Source organism: Sus scrofa, chromosome 13, assembly GCF_000003025.6.
Source record: "Sus scrofa isolate TJ Tabasco breed Duroc chromosome 13, Sscrofa11.1, whole genome shotgun sequence".
Taxonomy (NCBI): Eukaryota; Metazoa; Chordata; class Mammalia; order Artiodactyla; family Suidae; genus Sus; species Sus scrofa.
The window spans coordinates 29,925,722-29,945,368 of record NC_010455.5 but is presented as its reverse complement, the minus strand read 5'-3'; the positions used below and the strand labels follow the sequence as shown (position 1 = coordinate 29,945,368).

General features: G+C 38.6%; 1 protein-coding gene across 1 annotated transcript in view; it reads left to right on the top strand.

Moving 5' to 3' along the window:
- The window catches only part of SETD2 (SET domain containing 2), a 111,578-nt gene that overhangs the window by 50,917 nt on the left and 41,014 nt on the right, over positions 1–19,647 (top strand). The window contains 2 exon segments of the mRNA XM_021068704.1: positions 560–679; positions 3,021–3,683. Of these exon segments, the coding sequence (XP_020924363.1) occupies positions 560–679; positions 3,021–3,683 (783 nt within the window).

The window sequence follows — 19,647 nt, the reverse complement described above, 5'->3', positions numbered from 1 at the left end:
GTTAACCAACCTGACTTAGTATCCATGAGGACACGGGTTTGATCTCTGGCTTTGATGAGTGGGTTAAGGATCCAGTGTTGCTGTGAGCTGTGATGTAGGCCTGCAGCTACAGCTCTGATTCGACCCCTAGCCTGGGAACCTCCATATGCTGTGGGTACAGCCCTAAAAAGACAAAAAAAAATTTTTTTTGTAGTTTAGCTTTTTCAGTAAAATGGTGAATATAATTTGTTTTGTCATTCAGAATGGAATTTCATTGTAAATGACATTAATAGTTATATAATTTTCTACTTCAGTAAAGTCCAGGTTGACTGGATTCATTTTAGTTATTGAAAAAGATTATAATCTCTTATATGAAGGCATTTATTTTTTATATATATATATCATTTATTTAGATATATAAATAGAGTTTCTAGGGTTTTTTTTTTTGTGTGTGTGTGTGAATATAAATGAACTCTTTTAGTCCTCTCTGTGGGCCCTCCTTAATGGTCTGTCTGGTATTTTTTGTCTCCCTCTTCCAACCCCCAATACCCTATATCTTGCTTCCCTTCCCCCATGGAAGAACACACATTCACAATCTTGCCTGAAGTCCTTTCTGGAACGACATGGGCTGTCTTTGTTGTGGATCTGGATGGCAGAGCTAGGTGATGGCCGGGAAAGTAACCAGAAGCTTCAGGAAGAGGTAAGTTCACACAATTTGGTTGTTTCTTAAAACTGCTATATTTATTATTTAGGTTGAGAGTATTGTGATAGTATCAGTGATAATGAATTTAGCACTATATTTACCACTGATATTAAAATAATTACATAATATTATTATCTTAATATCATTCCAGTAACTTAAGTTTACATCCTTTTTTTTTTTTTTTTTTTTTTTTTTTTTGTCTTTTTAGTGCTGCACCCATGCATATGGTAGTTCCCAGGCTAGGGGTAGAATCTGAGCTATAGCTGCCGGCCTACACGATGGCCACAGCAATGCCAGATTGAAGCCAGGTCTGCGATCTACACCACAGTTCACAGCAACACTGGATCTTTAACCTACTGAACAAGTCCAGGGAATGAACCCATATCCTCATGGATACTAGTTGGGTTTGTATCATCTGAGCCACAACGGGAACTGGTACAGACACTTTGAGTTTACTGTGTTGTTTTCCCTCTAGTAATCTTTTTAAGCTTTGTACTACATAGTTGGTAACTACAAGAATAAGATATAATGATATAGTTAAATGTAAGATCCAGTTTGTTGCTAAAACCATAGTTTTAAGAAGATGGAAAATACATGAAACTTAAATTCTGGGGTTCCAAAAAATTAATGAAGAGTTGAATTCTGACGATAAGAGTAAGAACACTTTGGAAGTTCCTGTCATGGCGCAGTGGTTAACTAATCCAACTAGGAACCATGGGGTTGCAGGTTCAATCCCTGGCCTTGCTCAGTGGGTTAAGGATCCAGCGTTGCTGTGAGTTGTGGTGTAGGTTGCAGATATGGGTCAGATCCAACATTGCTGTGGCTCTGGCATAGGCCGGCGGCTATAGCTCCGATTAGACCCTTAGCCTGGGACCCTCCATATGCCACAGGAAGCGGCCCTAGAAAAGGCAAAAGGACAAAAAAAAAAAAACAAAAACAGAGTAAGAATACTTTTGAGGAGTGAATAAGTGTTTTAAGAGCTCTAAGTCAATGCTCATTGATAGTGTCGTTAGCGGAGTTGTTACATTTATACTGTCTGATGAAATATACAGTATTTCCTAACTTGGCTTAAATCATAAATTCAAATATAATCCCAAAGTAATTTAATAATAAATTTTTAAAAACAAAAACATGGGATTAAGCAAATGAGTGATTGTCTTGCTTTCAAACTTTCCCCAGAGATTTAGCAATAAGTAGGAGTTGGGAAAGCATTGGGGTTTACATAGAACTACATTGGGGAACACTTTGGAAGAAATTCTTGGGTTTCAGAGCGTGGGGGCAGGAGGTAGTTAGGTCTGAATGAGAAGAGAGTCTTGGAGTTCCTGTCGTGGTGCAGGGGAAACAAATATGACTAGGAATCACGAGGTTGCAGGTTCGATCCCTGGCCTTGCTCAGTGGGTTAAGGATCCAGTGTTCCCATGAGCTGGGGTGTGGGTTGCAGATGTGGTTCAGATCTGGTTTTGCTGTGGCTGTGGTGTAGGCTTGAAGCTGTGGCTCCCATTCGACCCCTAGCCTGGGAACCTCCATATGCCTTGGGTGCGGCCCTAAAAAGACAAAAAAAAAAAAAAGAAAAGAGAGTCTCTTAGCTAGACACCTATTTGTCAAAGGCTAAATAAGTTAAGTATTAAATATCGCCTTTTTGGTTTGTATACAAGACATTTAAATGTATACTGTTGCATAGTTCCCAAGCTTTTATCACAGTCATTTGGGAAACTTCTTAGAAAAACATACCCAGAATGAGGTGCAGTAGTGCTTATGTTTTAAAAAAAAATCTACTTGGGAGTTCCAGTTATGGCTCAGTGGCTTAACCTGACATAGTGTTCGTGAGGATGTAGTTTTGATCCCTGGCATCGCTCAGTGGGTTACGGATCCAGCATTGATGCAAACTGTGGTGTAGGTTGCAGATGTGGCTCAGATCTGGCATTGCTGTGGCTGTGGTGTAAGCTGGCAGCTGCAGCTCTGCCCTGGCCTGGGAACTTCCATGTGCTGCAGGTGCAGCCATAAAAAGAAAAAAGAAATATACCTGGGTTTGAGAACTACTGGTGGAAAATATTCGTCCTGTTCGATGGTGTGAGCAGTTTACCTGCTCCACATTTTATTTTTGCTGGTCAGTCTTATTAAAACAATTTTCCTTATTTTCTAGAGGAGAATAATATTATGAAATTTAAATCCTTCTGTGGTTGTAAGACTTAGGTCTTAATTTAGTAAGAAAGTAAAAAAAAAAAAAAAAAAAAAAAAAACAACCAACCACTCCTTCTGTTTAATGATCTGAATTCAGTCCAGAGCTTTGAAAAGTCAGCTGTATAAAGTGATATCTTTTTTTATTATGTTTAATCAGATTATAAAGACTTTGGAACATTTGCCTATTCCTACTAAAAATATGTTGGAGGAAAGCAAAGTACTTCCAGTTATTCAACGTTGGTCTCAGACCAAGACTGCTGTCCCTCAGCTGAGTGAAGGAGATGGGTATTCCAGTGAGAATACGTCACGTGCTCACACACCACTCAACACACCTGATCCTTCCACCAAGTTGAGCACAGAAGCTGACATAGACACCCCCAAGAAGGTAGCGTTGCGCAAACTTAAAATTATAAGTGAAAATAGCATGGACAGTGCAATCTCTGATGCTACCAGTGAGCTAGAAGGCAAGGATGGCAAAGAGGACCTTGACCAGTTAGAAAATGTTCATGTAGAAGAAGAGGAAGAGTTACAGTCACAACAGCTACTCACACAACAGTTGCCTGAATCTAAAGTTGATAGTGAAATTGCTGTGGAGGGCAGTAAGCTACCCACATCTGAACCAGAGCCTGACACTGAAATAGAGCCTAAAGAGAGCAATGGCACAAAACTAGATGAACCTATCGCTGAGGAAACACCATCTCAAGATGAAGAGGAAGGTGTATCTGATGTGGAAAGTGAGAGGAGCCAGGAACAGCCAGATAAAACAGTAGATATAAGTGATTTGGCCACCAAGCTCCTGGACAGTTGGAAAGACCTAAAGGTAAGAAAACGTTTTTGTTCATTTTACCCAGGTTTAGAGTTCCATAAACTTTAAGATGAATTATCTACTTTTCTAGCAAACTGTATTTTTGAAAAAACAATACTGTCAGCTAATTTATACATGTCTCAAACATCTTTTAACCCATGGCCAGAGATGCCTAACTAATAGATAAATGTCCCCCTTTTCCTCACTTAGGAAACTATATCACAACATTGAATCCAGTTTTTCTAGTGGTCTTTACGTGAAAAACAAAACCAAAAATCCTTTGAGTAACAGACATTCTATATTTAAAGAGTCTACATAAGAAAAAAGTTTAAAATAATTGGAAATTAATTTATTGGATTAACTAGAAATTAAAAATAAAATTAATTGGAAAACCAAGGTAATTTAGCAACTTATCATCAAAAATTTTTAAACATAAATATCTGTTCCAGTAAAACAGCTTTATATGGCACTAGTTCATACTCAGTTTCATGATTGTTTCTGAAATAGGTCTGCTTTTAAATGCCTATTTCTTTGGCTCAAAGATGTTATCTAGAGAAAAAAGGAGTTCTGAAACCCTTACATCTAATACTTACATAATTGTCTGTTGAACTATATAGCATGATGTGCAGGATTTGCTTTGCAGAGAACCCAGTCTGGGTTGGATAAACTCAGAAGTGAATAACAGGATGAGACTAGGAGATATGTGGTAAATTTTGATCATAGATGATCTGGATCTCTGATCCAGGTCCTGAGGATCCTGTGGGAACAGGTTACTACCTAGCCTATATCCTTCTGTTTCTCCTTTCTTCTGCCAAAGGTGAAGCAGCCAGATAAACCAGCAATACAAGTTTGCAGCAAGATGGACACCTGAATTCTCTCTGTTCCCAGTTACGACTATAAAGCTCACCCATTAGATGCTGTCATTTTATTCATAGGAAACTATCCTTACACTGAGCAAAAGGAGTATTTGGTTGTTTGTAGACTGCTTATTTTTGACATTTGGAATTTACTGTGTTGAGACCCTTCTCTAAGTATGGTGTGGTTTCAGCTCTCCTTTACCTATTTGAGCTCTTAGTCATGCTATGCTCTGATCACTTATAGTTCCGCATAAACTAACTTTATTAAGCCTTATGAAATCTGACCTTATTATAAATATAAATATAAAAGGATTCAGAATAAATCTGTTTATGAAACATGAACACAGAAACTGGAGTTGCAGTTAACTGAAAGAGCTGCTGGAACAGTCACTTGTGTGAACATTTATTTAAGGCTGCTTTGCAAGGGCACAGGAGTCCTTGGAAGAAGTCCCTTGTGTGTTTGGAGACTGATAGTAGGGCCTGTTCTATGATTGGCTCAGTAGGGAAGGTAGAAGTGGAGACTGCCGTGAGCTGTGGTGTAGGTTGCAGACGCGGCTCGGATCCTGCGTTGCTGTGGCTCTGGCGTAGGCCGGTGGCTACAGCTCCGATTCCACCCCTAGCCTGGGAACCTCCATGTGCCACGGGAGCGGCCCAAGAAATAGCAACAACAACAACAACAACAACAAAAGACAAAAAGACAAAAGACAAAAAAAAAGAAGTGGAGACAAGCACACTCATAGACACAGGTGTATAGAGAGTGGGGTTGTAGACCTAGTAGTTCACTTGCCTAAAAAGGCTCTGGTTGAAATAATTAAAAGAAAAAAAAAACTACAATCATGTTAATTCCTTAAAAAAAAACTGTCTCTTAAAAAGTCTAGAATAAGTAAATATTTTTGTTTCTTTATATGGTAGTTTTAAAATTACAATTATAATGATATAAATTGTTCTTTGGGAATATCCTTAATTCAATTAGATATAACTGGTACTTTAAACTGAGACTGTAGACACGTATTTTTTGAGTTGTACAAAATTATTTCTTCCCTTGCTTATTGTCCTCCCTACTCCTATCTGAAAGATCAAAGTGGTTGCATAGACCATGTAGTTGATGATCCTCCTGACTTGAGGTTTAAAATTTTATCTGTACCTAAAGTATATCTTTCTTAACCTTCATACTTTGGATTTATCCCAATTCTTAGCATTGAGGAAGTCATTAAATAAAATCCTCCTTCAAACTTTATAGTTTGCTCTGGAATCATTACCCATCTAGCATTGCATTACTGAGAAATGTTTTTGCTTGACTGAATTGTGATGTTTTGTTATGCATTGGTGCTGGGGTTCTTAATTCATCTATCATTCTAATTAACATTTACCATGGTTCTAATTTCAAAACTGATTATGGTTGTCCTTAAAAAATATACTTTAGCTAGGGAACCCATAATTTTAACACGTTTTAGAGAAACACCTTGACTTGATGTGATTACTATATATCCATACTCTCCCGGCATTGAAAGAGTTAACTACTTCTGTCTGACTTCCACCTATGTGTTCAAGTAGACATTGACAGAAAAGAAAACTATTATTCAGCCAACCTTTATTAAGCAGCTGTTGCCAAGCACTGTGTTAGTTGTTGATGTTAATTCCAAGATTACACTAAAAAGCATTGATCTGAGATTGTGGTTATGTTAGCCACTACAAGCTTCCCTGACCTTCATAGGCCACTTTAACATTGTTGGACATGTGTTCCACTTGGCCTTTCTACACACTGGATGGAGTGAAGAACTGAAAGAGGTTGCTTCCAATTTCTTAATCTTGATTTTGCTGTGAAGGCAAACTATAGGGATCATCAGTAAATGAAAGAGGGTGGGAGGGAAGGGAATGAAGCTTCATGAATTACTCTTTGTCCTCCCAGATCTGATGATGATCCCCCTTGTAACTTGAACCATTTCCATCTAGCTTCTCAGGGCAGCAAGGAGCTTGTTAACATCACCAGCTGACCATGTGTCTCCTTTTCTCAACTCCATTTTCAACTTCGTGCTGAAGAAAAACGAGAACCTAGAGTGCATTCTGTGAAGAAACAGGAAGATGGTTGGGAAGTTGGATGATGCATGAAAAATATAATAGGTGAAAAGAGGACAGAGGTGGTTAACTCACTGGCGCCGGCGTTATTTTGGTGCGTCCATTGCCGACAATGGATGTCGTTCTGGGAAAATCCCGACTCCTGGCGAGAAAGGATTAAGTGAGCTACTTTTTCTATACCTCTATACACAGGACCACTGCCTTGGCTCCACAAGGCTTACATATTTTTGACTCCTAAAGTAGACCTCAACAAGAAACATCACCCAACACATTGCTACATGTGAGCAAGTATTCATTTTCACATTCAAATTAACTGGGCTACATTTTCAGCAGGGACGTGTACATGTTTTTCTGTTTGTAAAAGGAATTGTTGTACATCACCCCTCATGCTGAAAATATACCCTAGACTTCCCAGGGCAAAACAGCTGGTTATAAGTGATGATTAATTATAGCTTGACTTGAAAAATCTTCATTTGGATCTAAGAAGAAGAGGTAAGGTTCCCGTGAATTTGGCAGTTTCAGTTGCAGTTAAATAGCTGCAAGATTGTGATGGCTAATGATTCCAGAGCCTCTCTTGTAAATACTTAGGTTACAGGATTTGTGTCTCCTTATAATGAAGTCTGAATATAGTTTCATCTGGATTAGATGATTTAGGGTCATTTTGTACATGTGATAAGTTGGACTTTTCTTAAGTACCATCCTTATCTTTTTTGTTTTTATCTCAAGACATTATTTTTAATTAGACATTGTTTTCCTAGAAAGTTAAGGATTGAACTCTCTACAGAAGGTTTAAATAATTCAGAGAATTACCCAACTGAAAAGTTTTGAGTCACTGCTTAGAATTTTGGTTCCTAACAAATACTGTATATAAAATCTACTATGCAGTGTTTCAGAGTGAAATGATCTGCCCTAGATTTCTGTAATAAATTTCAAAATCAGTAGTAGAGATTATTCTCTATCCATAAGAATAAATATTACTTATCTTTTTATTTAAAATTTGGAATTGCCCCCAAAGACACTATTTTAGGTACTGCTACCTTGAATTTTTATAGTAAATACCTGACTTGTTAAAGGCAGGCATAGTCTAAAACTTTTTGGTAGTGCATTTTTTTAAATTGTCAGATAAATACCTTCAACTAGATTATGAGTTGGCCCATTCTTCCCCTGTTTTTGTAAATGATGTTTTAAGGGGAGCACAGCCAGGCTCGTTCATTTATGTATTGTCTGTGGCTGCTTTTGTACTGCACTGGTAGATGTGAGTTGTTGCATCAGAGACTGGATGGCCAACAAAGCATAAAATATTTAATGTCTTGGCCTTTATCAAAAAGATTTGTCAATATCTAATCTTGATGAACTACGAAATCTGGCTGCTGCAAACATTCTCATTTTGAATGAAGTCATTTTGACACTTTATTTTTGGGGGTGAGCACTTGATTCTGTTTGCCTAAAGACATAATGATCATGTTTCCAGAGCCCATGAAGTTATTTTTCTCTTAAAAGTTTTGATTCTGTTTAGGAAAAGTTATTTTAGTGATTTGGATATAGGACTATCTGAGAAGTGGGAGAATATGTGTACATTATAGAGTTACCTGCAGGGAATGTTGTTCTTCCTTCAGGAACATAATCAAGTTAGTGGGAAACTTCAGAGACTGTTCCAGTACTGATAATTGGTATAATCTAGTTTTATATATAACCATAATGAAAGCATCATTTTTCCTTCTTAATGTTCTTCATTTTTGATTCTTGTATAATTTAAGACTTACAGGAAAGTTGCAAGAATACTATTCACTATGTATTCTTCAAGTAATACACATTCCAGTGACAAATGTAGGAAAAAAGTCAGCTAAAAATTCCTCTAAACCCCCCACCCAGATTCTTCAGTGTTAATATTTTACCAAATTTCAACAATAACAACAACAACAAAGGAGTTCCTGTTGTGGTGCAGCAGAAACGAATCTGACTAGGAACCATGAGATTGCAGGTTCGATCCCTGGCCTCACTCAGCAGGTTAAGAATCTGGCATTGCCATGAGCTGTGGTGTAGGTCACAGATGAGACTTGGAAACCACATTGCTCTGACTGTGGTGTAGGCCAGCAGCTGTAGCTCCGATTAGACCCCTAGCCTGGGACCCTCCATATGCCACAGGTGCAGCCCTAAAAAGCAAAAGAAAAAGCAAAAAAAAAAAAAAAGGTTTCTAAAATTACTTGCTTAGATGCTTATTTCTTCTCACTGGTCCATGAGCTCTTCAAGGGCAGAGGCCATTCCTTAATTGTTGCACTAAGAGTTACCTTTATTTTTGTATCTTTATAGTAATGATTGTAATAATAAGTACCACTTAATGACTACTATGTGTCCCGTACAGTCTGTACTACATTCAGTAGCACAGATCTTTTTGGAAATATATATCTGTTCATGTCAAAGTCCTATTTAAAACTTCTAAATGGTTCCTCATTACACTGTTAAAATTAAATCCATTTTTCTTAACAAACTTTGCATATCATGGCATAATCTGGTCCTTATTTATTTTTTCATTTTCACCTTAGCCTTTTCTGGCCCACCAGTAGGACTGTGCTACTAATGTTAATTCACACATACACACCCCTCATTGTAACTCATTTCTGAGAAAACTTTCGGAGTTCCTGTCATGGTGCAGCGGAAACAATCTGACTAGGAACCATGAGGTTGCAGGTTTGATCCCTGGCCTAGCTCAGTGGGTCAAGGATCCAGCATTGCTATGAGCTGTGGTGTAGGTTGCACATGTGGCTCGGATCTTGCGTGGCTGTGGCTGTGGTGTAGGCCGGCAGCTGTAGCTCCGATTAGATCTCTAGCCTGGGAACCTCCACATGCCATGGGTGCGGCTCAAAAAAAAGCAAAATAAATAAATAAAACTCTATTTTGTTTAGATGTCTTTGCTCATTTGTTTCATCCTTTCCCCTGAAAGCCTTTACTATTCCTCCAAGACAAAGTATCCTGCCCTTTTTATATGCTTTCATAACATCCTTCCAATCATAGCAGATAACATTTCATAATTGTATATTGTGCAGAGACAGAGACTATGTCTGCCGTGGTCACTCAAGCCTCTCCAGAACACTGAGAGAGAGTAGTAGATAGTTTGGCACTTCATACAGACTTGAATGAGGAAGTGAAGAACGTTCATTTTCTTCCATGGTACCACACTACTTCTTGAATCCATAATTGTATATATTTATTTGATAGGCAGAAAATTTTTGATTGGGTATCATATAATCTTTACAACCCTATAAAGTAAGTGACGGTGTTTTTATCAGCTGTAAAATGGAACTAGGCCCTTGAGGTTGTAACTTAGCTATAAGTGGCATATCTGAAAGTTGATTGAGTGCTTCTGATTTAAATCCTATATTTTCTCCACCCCTTTTTAAAATGATATTATAGTGATCATGATATCCCTGCCAGACAATTCATGTAACTGTGTGTCTTTGGTGATTATTTTTCAGATTTCTTGCAATCTGTTTTTGTTTTAGTAGCTATAATAAGTCCAAATTCATTCTTAAATCATAGAAATTACCATTTTAGTGTTTTGTTCAAGTATCTTTTTTTCCTTAATGCTGCAGGGATCAGCCTGTGAATCCATGGTTGAACTTAAAAGGATTTTCAGAACCCTTGAAATTGTGTGCAAAACTTTGGGGATTTCTGGGGCAAGCGTCCAGAAATAGGGGCAGCTTCTCAAACAGGGATGTATATATATGTGGGTTGGGAAAAGAATGAGTTGTGATCCAAAAAGTATTTTCTAGATGGTCTTAACTACAGTGTTGTGTTGAGTGCAACATGTAACTTCTATGAAGTCACTTGGAGGGCTGTGGTGATTTTATAAGATCTTTTTTTTTTTTTTTGCTTTTTAGGACCACAGCTGAGGCATATGGTCGTTCCTAGGCTAGGGGTTGGATTGGAGCTGTAGCTGCTGACCTCAAAGCCATATAGCAACGTGGGATCCAAGCTGTGTCTGCAACCTACACCACAGCTCATGGCAATGGCAGATCCTTAACCCACTGAGCAAGGCCAGGGATCAAACCTGCAACCTCATGGTTGCTAGTCAGATTCGTTTCCACTGCGCCACAATGCTAACTCCATGATTTTTTAAGCTCTAATCAGAAAAATTATAGGGGCTCAGAGTTCCCTTGGGGTGCAGCAGTTTAAGGATCTGGTATTGTCACGTAGCAGCTCGGGTCACTGCTGTGATATGGTTTCAATCCCTGGGCCAGGAACTTCTGTATGCCATGGCTGAAGAAAAAAAATTATGGAGGAGATAAATTTGAAAGTATAAAGAAAAATCTTAGATTTGGAATTAATTTGCCTAGAAAACAGAAATCTGAAATTAGAGAAACATTTAATCATGACGACTTTGATTATTTTTCAGTGATTACTTACCAGTGTGAAATACTTTTATTTTTTCCACACATATTTTACTACTGGGCTAGGAAGGCCTTGAGGGCCAGCATATGTGTCAACTGTTCACCTAGTCTTTCAGTTCTAGCATAAGCCCAGCTCATTTTTTGGATTAGAGTCAGGTGGATAAGACTAGAGAAAGAGGCAGGGGGAGGACAAGTTTAAACTCAGTGGCATTGAACTGGAAGGCTTTTTAAGTTATATACTTGCGAAAGAATAGCATTTAGAACTTTCCTTGAAATAGAGTTCCCATTGTGGCTCAGTGGGTTAAGATCCTGACTAGTATCCATGAGGATGCAGGTTCAATCCCCAGCCTCACTCAGTGGGTTATGGATCCGGCATTGCTGTAAGCTGTGGTGTAGGTCTCAGGTGTGGCTTGGATACAATGTGGCTGTGGTTAGGCTGGCAGCTGCAGCTCTGATTTGACCCCTAGCCCAGGAACTTCCATATGCCGTATGTGCAGCCCTAAAAAGAAAAGGAAAAAAAATTGCCTTGGGAATTCTCAGGTTCCTTAGGCCTTTGCCTGAGACCTCACAGCCCCCTCATTCTTTACCTTGAATGCAGTGACAGTGCATAGAGGTCTTTTGGTGTTATGTCCAGTGCTGCTCCTGAGGCATGCTATCGTTTAATTTTTAAAATAGACCATTCCTATACATGACAAAATTCAAAAAGCATACTGTGAAACATTTCGGTCCCAACCCCGCCCCAAATCCCTGAAGGCAACTAATACAACTAGTTTCTTATGAGCCTTCCAAAGATAATTTGTACATATTATCTGTATATACTTTGCTTTTTAAAATAGCGCTGGCACCGCTTTTTATTTAATAAATATTTTAATGATTGTTTCTTGCCAGTTTATGAATTTATTTATTCATAACTGCATAATATAATCAGTCTCTTGTTGGTCAAATTAATTAGTCTTCAATTTTGGCCATTTAGATTGATTTCTTTCTTTACCATAGCAGCAAATTTTTTTTTTGACACATTCACATATGTGGGATATACATTTTAGATTCACATGTATGTTTTTAAATACACTCACATGTGTGGAATATACATGTTGGATAAACTACTAAAAGTAGTATATCTGGGTCATGGTATGTTATTTGTAATTTTGTTAGGTACTACCAAATCACTCTTCATAGTTATACCAGTTTAAATCTTCATCAGCAATGTATGTGCATAAGAATGCCTATTTGACTACATCCTGGCCAATGCAAGTGTTGTCTTAACTTTATGTTGGTCAGTCTGATAGGCTAAAATGGAGTATTGTTGTATTTTTAATTTGCCTTTCTCTTATGTACAAAATACTGAATATACTTACATTTATATTTCTTATTTTAAGAACGGTGTCCATATCCTTTGCCTGTTTTTCTGAACGACTGAAAACTGAAATTGGATCTTACTGTCTTTGATTCTTGAGAGCCTAGCTGTCTGAAGTTAGAAGTTTATGGTTCAGGGGTTTAGAAGTTTATGAGATGTATGACACTGAATTTAGAATCTTGAATTTTATTTTATGTGTGTATGTATGTATTTTTGCTTTATTAGTATTTTTTTTTTTAATGCTACATCTGCGGCATATGGAGGTTCCCAGGCTAGGGGTCTAATCGGAGCTACAGCTGCCAGCCTACGCCAGAGCCACAGCAATGCCAGGTCCGAGCCATGTCTGTGACCTACACCACAGCTCACAGCAACGCCAGATCCTTCACCCACTGAGTGAGGCCAGGGATTGAACCCGCAACCTCATGGTTCCTAGTTGGATTCATTTCCACTGTGCCAAGATGGGAACTCCTAGAATCTTGAATTTTAGACCCTCCACAGTCTTGGTCTTCAGCATTCTCTTCTAGTAGACAAAATTTTGAGGCCTTGTAGATCTGAAAAATGCTTTTATTCTATTCTTGTTTATTTGGCAGATCATATAATTATCATGAGGAAATAAATTTTCCTTCGTGGGGGTTCTGGCTGTGGTGCAGTGGGTTAAGGATCCAGCTTTGTCTCTGAGGCTCTGTGGGTTTGATCCTCAGCCTAGTGCATTGGGTTAAGGATCCAACATTGCCACAGATGTAGCAAGGGAACTTCATGTGCCTTGGGAGTGGCCAAAAGGGGGGGGGAAATGTTTCCTTCAAATGTTCATTGCATCATTTTCTAGCTTACATTGTTACTATTGATTGTGGGATGTGATCCTCTCCATCTGGTGACTTAGGTCTCTTGGTTCTAAAAAAAAAATTTTTTTTTTTTTTGGATACTTTCTTCTCAATTTTTTCTCTCCTTGTTTTTTTTGGCTACTTATTAGTTGTAGGACTTCTTACTCTTATACTCTAATTTTTTAATCTCCCATTTTTCTTTTTGATTTTTTAATTCTGCTTTCAGGGAGATACTCAACCCTTTTTTTTGTTGTTTTTGCTTTTTGCTTTTTAGGGCTACACCTGTGGCATATGGAAGTTCCCAGGCTAGGGGTTGAATTGGAGCTGCAGTTTCTGGCCTACACCTCAGCCACGCAGTACTGGATTCTTAACTCAGTGAGTGAGGCCAAAGATCAAACCCACATTCTCATGGATACTAGTCAGGTTCATAACCTCCTGAGCCACAATGGGAACTCCCATCAACCCTTTTTTTCTATCATATTTTCACTTACCAAGAATTTTTTTTTCTTTTTTTTTTTTGTGTGTGTGTGGCCATACCCTCAGCATGTGGAAGTTCCTGTGCTAGGTATCAAACCTGTGCCACAGCTGTTTCAACTCTTGATCCTTAACCCATTGCACCATAAGGGAACTTCCATTATTCTTGTTTTTTTGTTTTGTTTTGGTCATGCTCACATCATGCGAAAGTTTCCAGTCCAGGGATCAAACCTGTACCACAGCAGAAGCCAGCACCATGGCAGTGACAATGCCAGATCCTTAACCCCCTGAGCCATCAGGGAACTTCCATTGTTTGTTTTCTTTCCCTTTTTTTTTTTTTTCTTTTTCTTTTCAGGGTCACACCCATGGCATATGGAAGTTCCCAGGCTAGGGATCCAGTCGGAGCTACAACTGCTAGCCTACACAACAGCCACAGCAACACGGGATCCGAGCTGTGTCTGTGACCTACACCACAGCTCACAGCAACGCCGGATCCTTAACCCACTGAGTGAGGCCAGGGATTGAACCTGCATCCTCATGGATACCAGTCGGGTTCCTTAACCACTGAGCCATGATGGGAACTCCTCTTTTTTCTCTTTCAATGGCTGCACCTGGAGCATATGGAAGTTTTCAAAGCTAAGGATCAAATTGGAGCTGTAGCTGCTGGCCTACACCACAGCCACAGCAATGCCAAATCTAAGTCGCATCTGTGACCTACACCGTAGCTTGCAGCAACACCAGGTCCTTAACCCACTGAGCGAGGCCAGGGATTAAATTTACATCCTCATGGACACCATGTTGGGGTTCTTAACGCAATGACCCGCAGTGGGAATTCTTGTTTTCTTTTTTATTAGCATCTTACTTCATACAGTATTCCCCTTGCCTTCCTTTGGGAGTAGAATTATCAAATAAAAAAAGGAATATGAATGAGACAATGTACAGACTAGAATAAAATATATAAACATATTCAGTCCTCACATATGATTAATATTCTTAGAAAAGGTAGTATAAATGAGTTTATACCTTTTTTAATTCTTCTGTCATTTTACAGGACTTCTGGATAGAGTTGGAATAAGTGCATATATTCGTTCTGCCATGTTTGTGTTTTACATCTGTTGCTATGGACAACTCTTTGTCATCCTTTAAGGCAATTCAGATGTCTTGTTCTCTTCATAATGCTTTTGCCAGTCCTCGTTCCTAAAGCCCAAACCAGTTTTAGTATAAAATAGTGTGTGTTTACTTTCTCTTTTTCTTGAGTGCTTATGAGGTAATAGAGGTAGATGTTAAGAGTAATGATTTGAACAGAGACAAATCCATGCTTGGATCCTAGGTTCAGTATTTAACTCACTGTGTTGCTGTATGACCTTAGGAAGCTACTTAACCTTTCTGAGCCTGTATGTACTGTAGATATACCAATAATACCTCTTTTAGCAGTGTAAGAGGACATGAGAATGCAGTTAAAGGATATGGCACATACTAAGAAATGTTAGCCATGATTATTGTTAGTCTGTGAACTCTTTGGTGGCAGGTGCTGTTATCTCCAGTGTCTAAAATGACCCTTTCTTTTGTTATCCAAGTGCTTATTATTTAAATGAACAAACCAGGTTTCTACAAATAGCTGTTATAGAACTCATGCTGTCTTTGTGTACACAATTTAAAAACATCTCCACACACATTTAGACTTAAAAAAGGATGTAGTTTGCATTGGTGTTGCATGAGCTTATCTATGATTCAGTGTTTATTGATTCTGAAGATTGATTTTGAGCCTTGACTGAAAAGGGGTAATTGGCCAAAAGTAGGCTGTTTTAAGCATTGAAAAGACTTTAAAATGTTGCAGAGGCAGCTTAGGTAACCTGATACTGAAAATGCTGTAATGTTTGTGTTTATATGTGACACCTGTAAATGGTATTCTTACCAGGAATGAAAGAGAATGGTGGTATAGGTTTATTGATAAAAAGCATGAGATATGCAATACTTGAAGCTAATTTAGCATGGTATGGTTGAGTTTTGCAAATTAGAAGTAGAATTTGATTGGTCTGTTCAACAAGTATTTGAGTATTGATTGAGTGCCAGGCATTGTTTTGGTGCTAGGAAATACAGTAAAGAATAAGATAATGTTGGCCCTTAAGAATTATCATTTGAGTGTATACGAATGTGTGTGTTAGTTGGGAATAGAACCAAGACACCTAAGAAATAAAACAGGGTATTTGTAAAGAATATTAGATGGAATGGGGAATCAGATTCTTTGAGGCTCCACTGTGTTGTAGAACGCAGGTCTTCTGACTCAGAAGTTTAATGTTCTTTCATTATATGCCGTTGAGTAGGGTTGTTAACAAAGTAAAGTGATTTTAGGTAAAGAATAGGCATTTTTGTCAATGGATTCTCTGCCCTTCAGCTGTGACATTATTCCAAACATATTTCCATATCATATAGGCAAACACTATTGCTATTTGTTCATAGGACAGAATGATCTTAAGAAATGTTATAGCAATCCTTACATGGCTTCTTCCCGTCTCAGTTTTCATTATTGTGGGCCTTTGGAAAAATTCTTTTGCATTTCAGGACCTCCCATAGTAGATAATATGAGTTTCCAGTTTAATTCTATATACAGCTTTGACAATATGAAGAGGAGGGTCAGGATACTAATTCCAAGTGCTTGAGTATATGTTGATAAAATTTGTTCCCATAGTGTTAGGCACACACTAATAGTAGCTCTTGGCCACTAGTTGGTAGTAATCATCTATTTTGTGAACGTCAGAATACTTTTTTAAAAAACTGAAGTGTATTTGAGATATAATATTAATTCCATGTTTGTAACATAGTGATCAGAGTACATTTTCTACTTAGCATTTGTTTTAAACTTTTGAATGAAATTAAGAATGTATCTTTAAGCAGTTCCTGCAGTGATGCAGCAGGTTAAGGGTTTGGTGTTGTCTCTCTGGCGGCCTGGGTTTGATTCCCCAGCCCTGTGCAGTGGGTTAAGGATCCAGTGTTGCTGTAGCTGTGGTGTGGGTCACAGCTGCAGCCCAAATTTGATGTCTGGCCTGGGAGCTTCTGTATGCTGTGGGTGTGGCCAAAAGGAGAAAAAAAAATTTTTTTTTTCTGTTTTCAGGGCCACACCCATGGTACACGGAGGTGCCCAGACTAAGGGTTGAATTGGAGCTCTAGCTGCCAGTCTATGCCACAGCAACACGTGATCTGAGCCATGTCTGTGACCTACACTACAGCTCATGGCAAAGCCAGATTCCTGACTGTGAGCAAGGCCAGGGATCAAACCCAGATCCTCATGGATAGTAGTCGATTCGTTTTCCCTGCACCACAACGGGAACTCCGAAAATAATGTATTTTTGAGAAGCATTTCCTCTGATACCATATAATGGTCCCCCAACTTGAGGTCTGTAATAAATTACTATAAATGTTTGTAATGAATACTTACAATGTCAAGACCTTATGCAAAAGAAACCAAATAGGTTAAAATTATGTACTTCTTAATTGACTCAGATGTCCCTCAATATGTCTTTTCTAAGCACCCTTCATGAATGAGCATGTTATCTTTTGGAGTGCCTAGGTTTACAGAGTACTTTATGCAACAGTCATTTGCAAGCTTTTAAAAATTAGCAGACTACTAATTATTTTTCCCTATAATGTGGGTAAGTGCTGATAAGTAGTACTCTTACTTTTACCCAAGTTTGGTAACCCCTCTGAGAGGTGGACAGAGAAGTCAGACAGTTAATTCAAGAGTGTCAGCTGTGCCTTCCTGTCTTATCTCTGATGTAGCATACCCACAGCTAGACAATTGAGTTAAACAACTCAAGGCATCCATCAGAGAAAGAGGTTGGAATATATCCTCTTTATAGGCAGAAGCAATCCAAGAGGAGAAAGAGCCCTAATGGCTCTGAGCTGAGGACAAACATGCATAGTTCTTTATCTCACATTATCCCTTGTGAGGAGGAGTGAGTGAGAACTGTTAAGAGAAGCCAGTAGTTCAGTGGTTCTCAACCTTCCCTGGACATTAGAATCATCTGGGGAGCCCCTGAGAAATGTTTGGGACCTGTGCCCAGAATTTTAGATTCAGTTTGTCTGAAATAGTGTATCGATAAAAGTTTCTTGGAGTTGTTTAATTGTGCTGCCAGTGTTGAGAACCAAAGCTCTAGGGGAGGTCCTACATAGGAAGGGTTAGGGGAATGGTAGAAGCCTCCTAAATTTGTGCATAAAATCCCCACAATGGTATTCCTTCCCCAGATAATGCTACTGTGATGATAAAAGTGCTCTGGTGTCAGTCCATTTGATAGCATCATAACCTTGGGCAGATTGCTAAACTTTTAGAGTAAATTTTCCCTTTTATAAAATGAAGAGAACAACCTCATAGGATTGTTCTGAAACTCAAATAATATAATACACTTGAAATGCTTACCATGATACCTGGCACACAGAATACTTGCCCATTTAATTATAATAGTTATCACCTTTATTGTATAACTTATCAGCATACATGAAGTATTGAAGGAGTTTTAAAAGTCTGCATTCATATAGATTGCTCTATGTCTGTGTAGTCCATATTTGTCATTTTTTTTTTTTTTTGTCTTTTTTTGCTATTTCTTGGGCCGCTCCCGCGGCATATGGAGATTCCCAGGCTAGGGGTCTAATCGGAGCCGTAGCAACCAGCCTACACAAGAGCCACAGCAATGCCTGATCCAAGCCACGTCTGCATCCTGCTCCACAGCTCACGGCAATGCCGGATCGTCAACCCACTGAGCAAGGGCAGGGACCGAACCCGCAACCTCATGGTTCCTAGTCGGATTCGTTAACCACTGCGCCACGACGGGAACTCCCATATTTGTCATTTTTAATGTCAATTGAATAAAATATCTTGATCTTTGCTCAGTTGCATGACCTGTGGATTATTTCATTTTCCACAAATATTTCTAGAACTGAAAGTCATGTGGAAAGAGGAGTTCTTTGATTTTATTGGAGTATAGTTCCTTAAAAATGGAAATAGCAGGTCATATAGATATGGTCAATATTATGAGATTACTCTAAAGGAAGGGCTTCATATGAGGTACCATTGAGAATGTGTAGATTTGCTCTTTGCCACTTAACAAGGTGACTGAATAAGGAAGTGTATGCCCAAGAGCTGCTTGATGGACTAGAACTGAAAGAGATTGTCAGGGAATATAATCGTTCCTAAGCTTTAGATTCATATAGCAAGAAAAGGTACCTCAAGGCTTAACAACAGTTTATATTTCTCAAGAAAAATTTTGGTAGAGTGTTAGATGTTATTTGAAGAGCAGTAGTGATCCAATCTTATCTTTCCTTTATAAAAAATAACAGCAGTATAAAAGTAGATTACAGGAGGGAATTCTTGTTGTGGCTTAGCCATTTAAGAACCCAACTATTATCCATGAGGATGTGGGTTCAGTCCCTGGCCTTGCTCAGTGGGTTAAAGGATCCAGAGTTGCTGCAAGCTTTGGTGTAGGTCTCAGACTTAGCTCAGTTCCTGCGTTGCTGAGGCTGTGATGTAGGCTGGTAGCTGCAGCTGCAGGGTAGATTCAGCCCCCAGCCTGGGAACTTGCATATGCTACAGGTGCAGCCCTATAAAGAAAAGGGGGAAAAATAGATTACAAGAGTTCCCTGGTGGCCTAGTGGGTTAAGGATATGGTGTTGTCACTGCTGTGGCTTTGGTCATTGCTGTGGTATGAGTTTGATGCCTGGAAACTTCCACATGCTGTGGCTATGGCCAATAAATAAATAAAAGTAGATTACATTTGACTGTTAGTCAAATTGATTTTTGTATTTATAAAAAGGTATGCTGACTAGCAGGAATTTTGCTTACACATGTAATTTTTCTGAAGTGTTTTTATGTAGCGGAGTTATTACTAACCTTTTCTTCCCTAAGTAGGGATGGCAAGTGAGATATTTGAATTGTTTGTATAAATACTCCCAGTAAAGGAATGATAGATGACTTCATTTTATATGCAGAAGGCATACGGAAATTAAGATCATCAG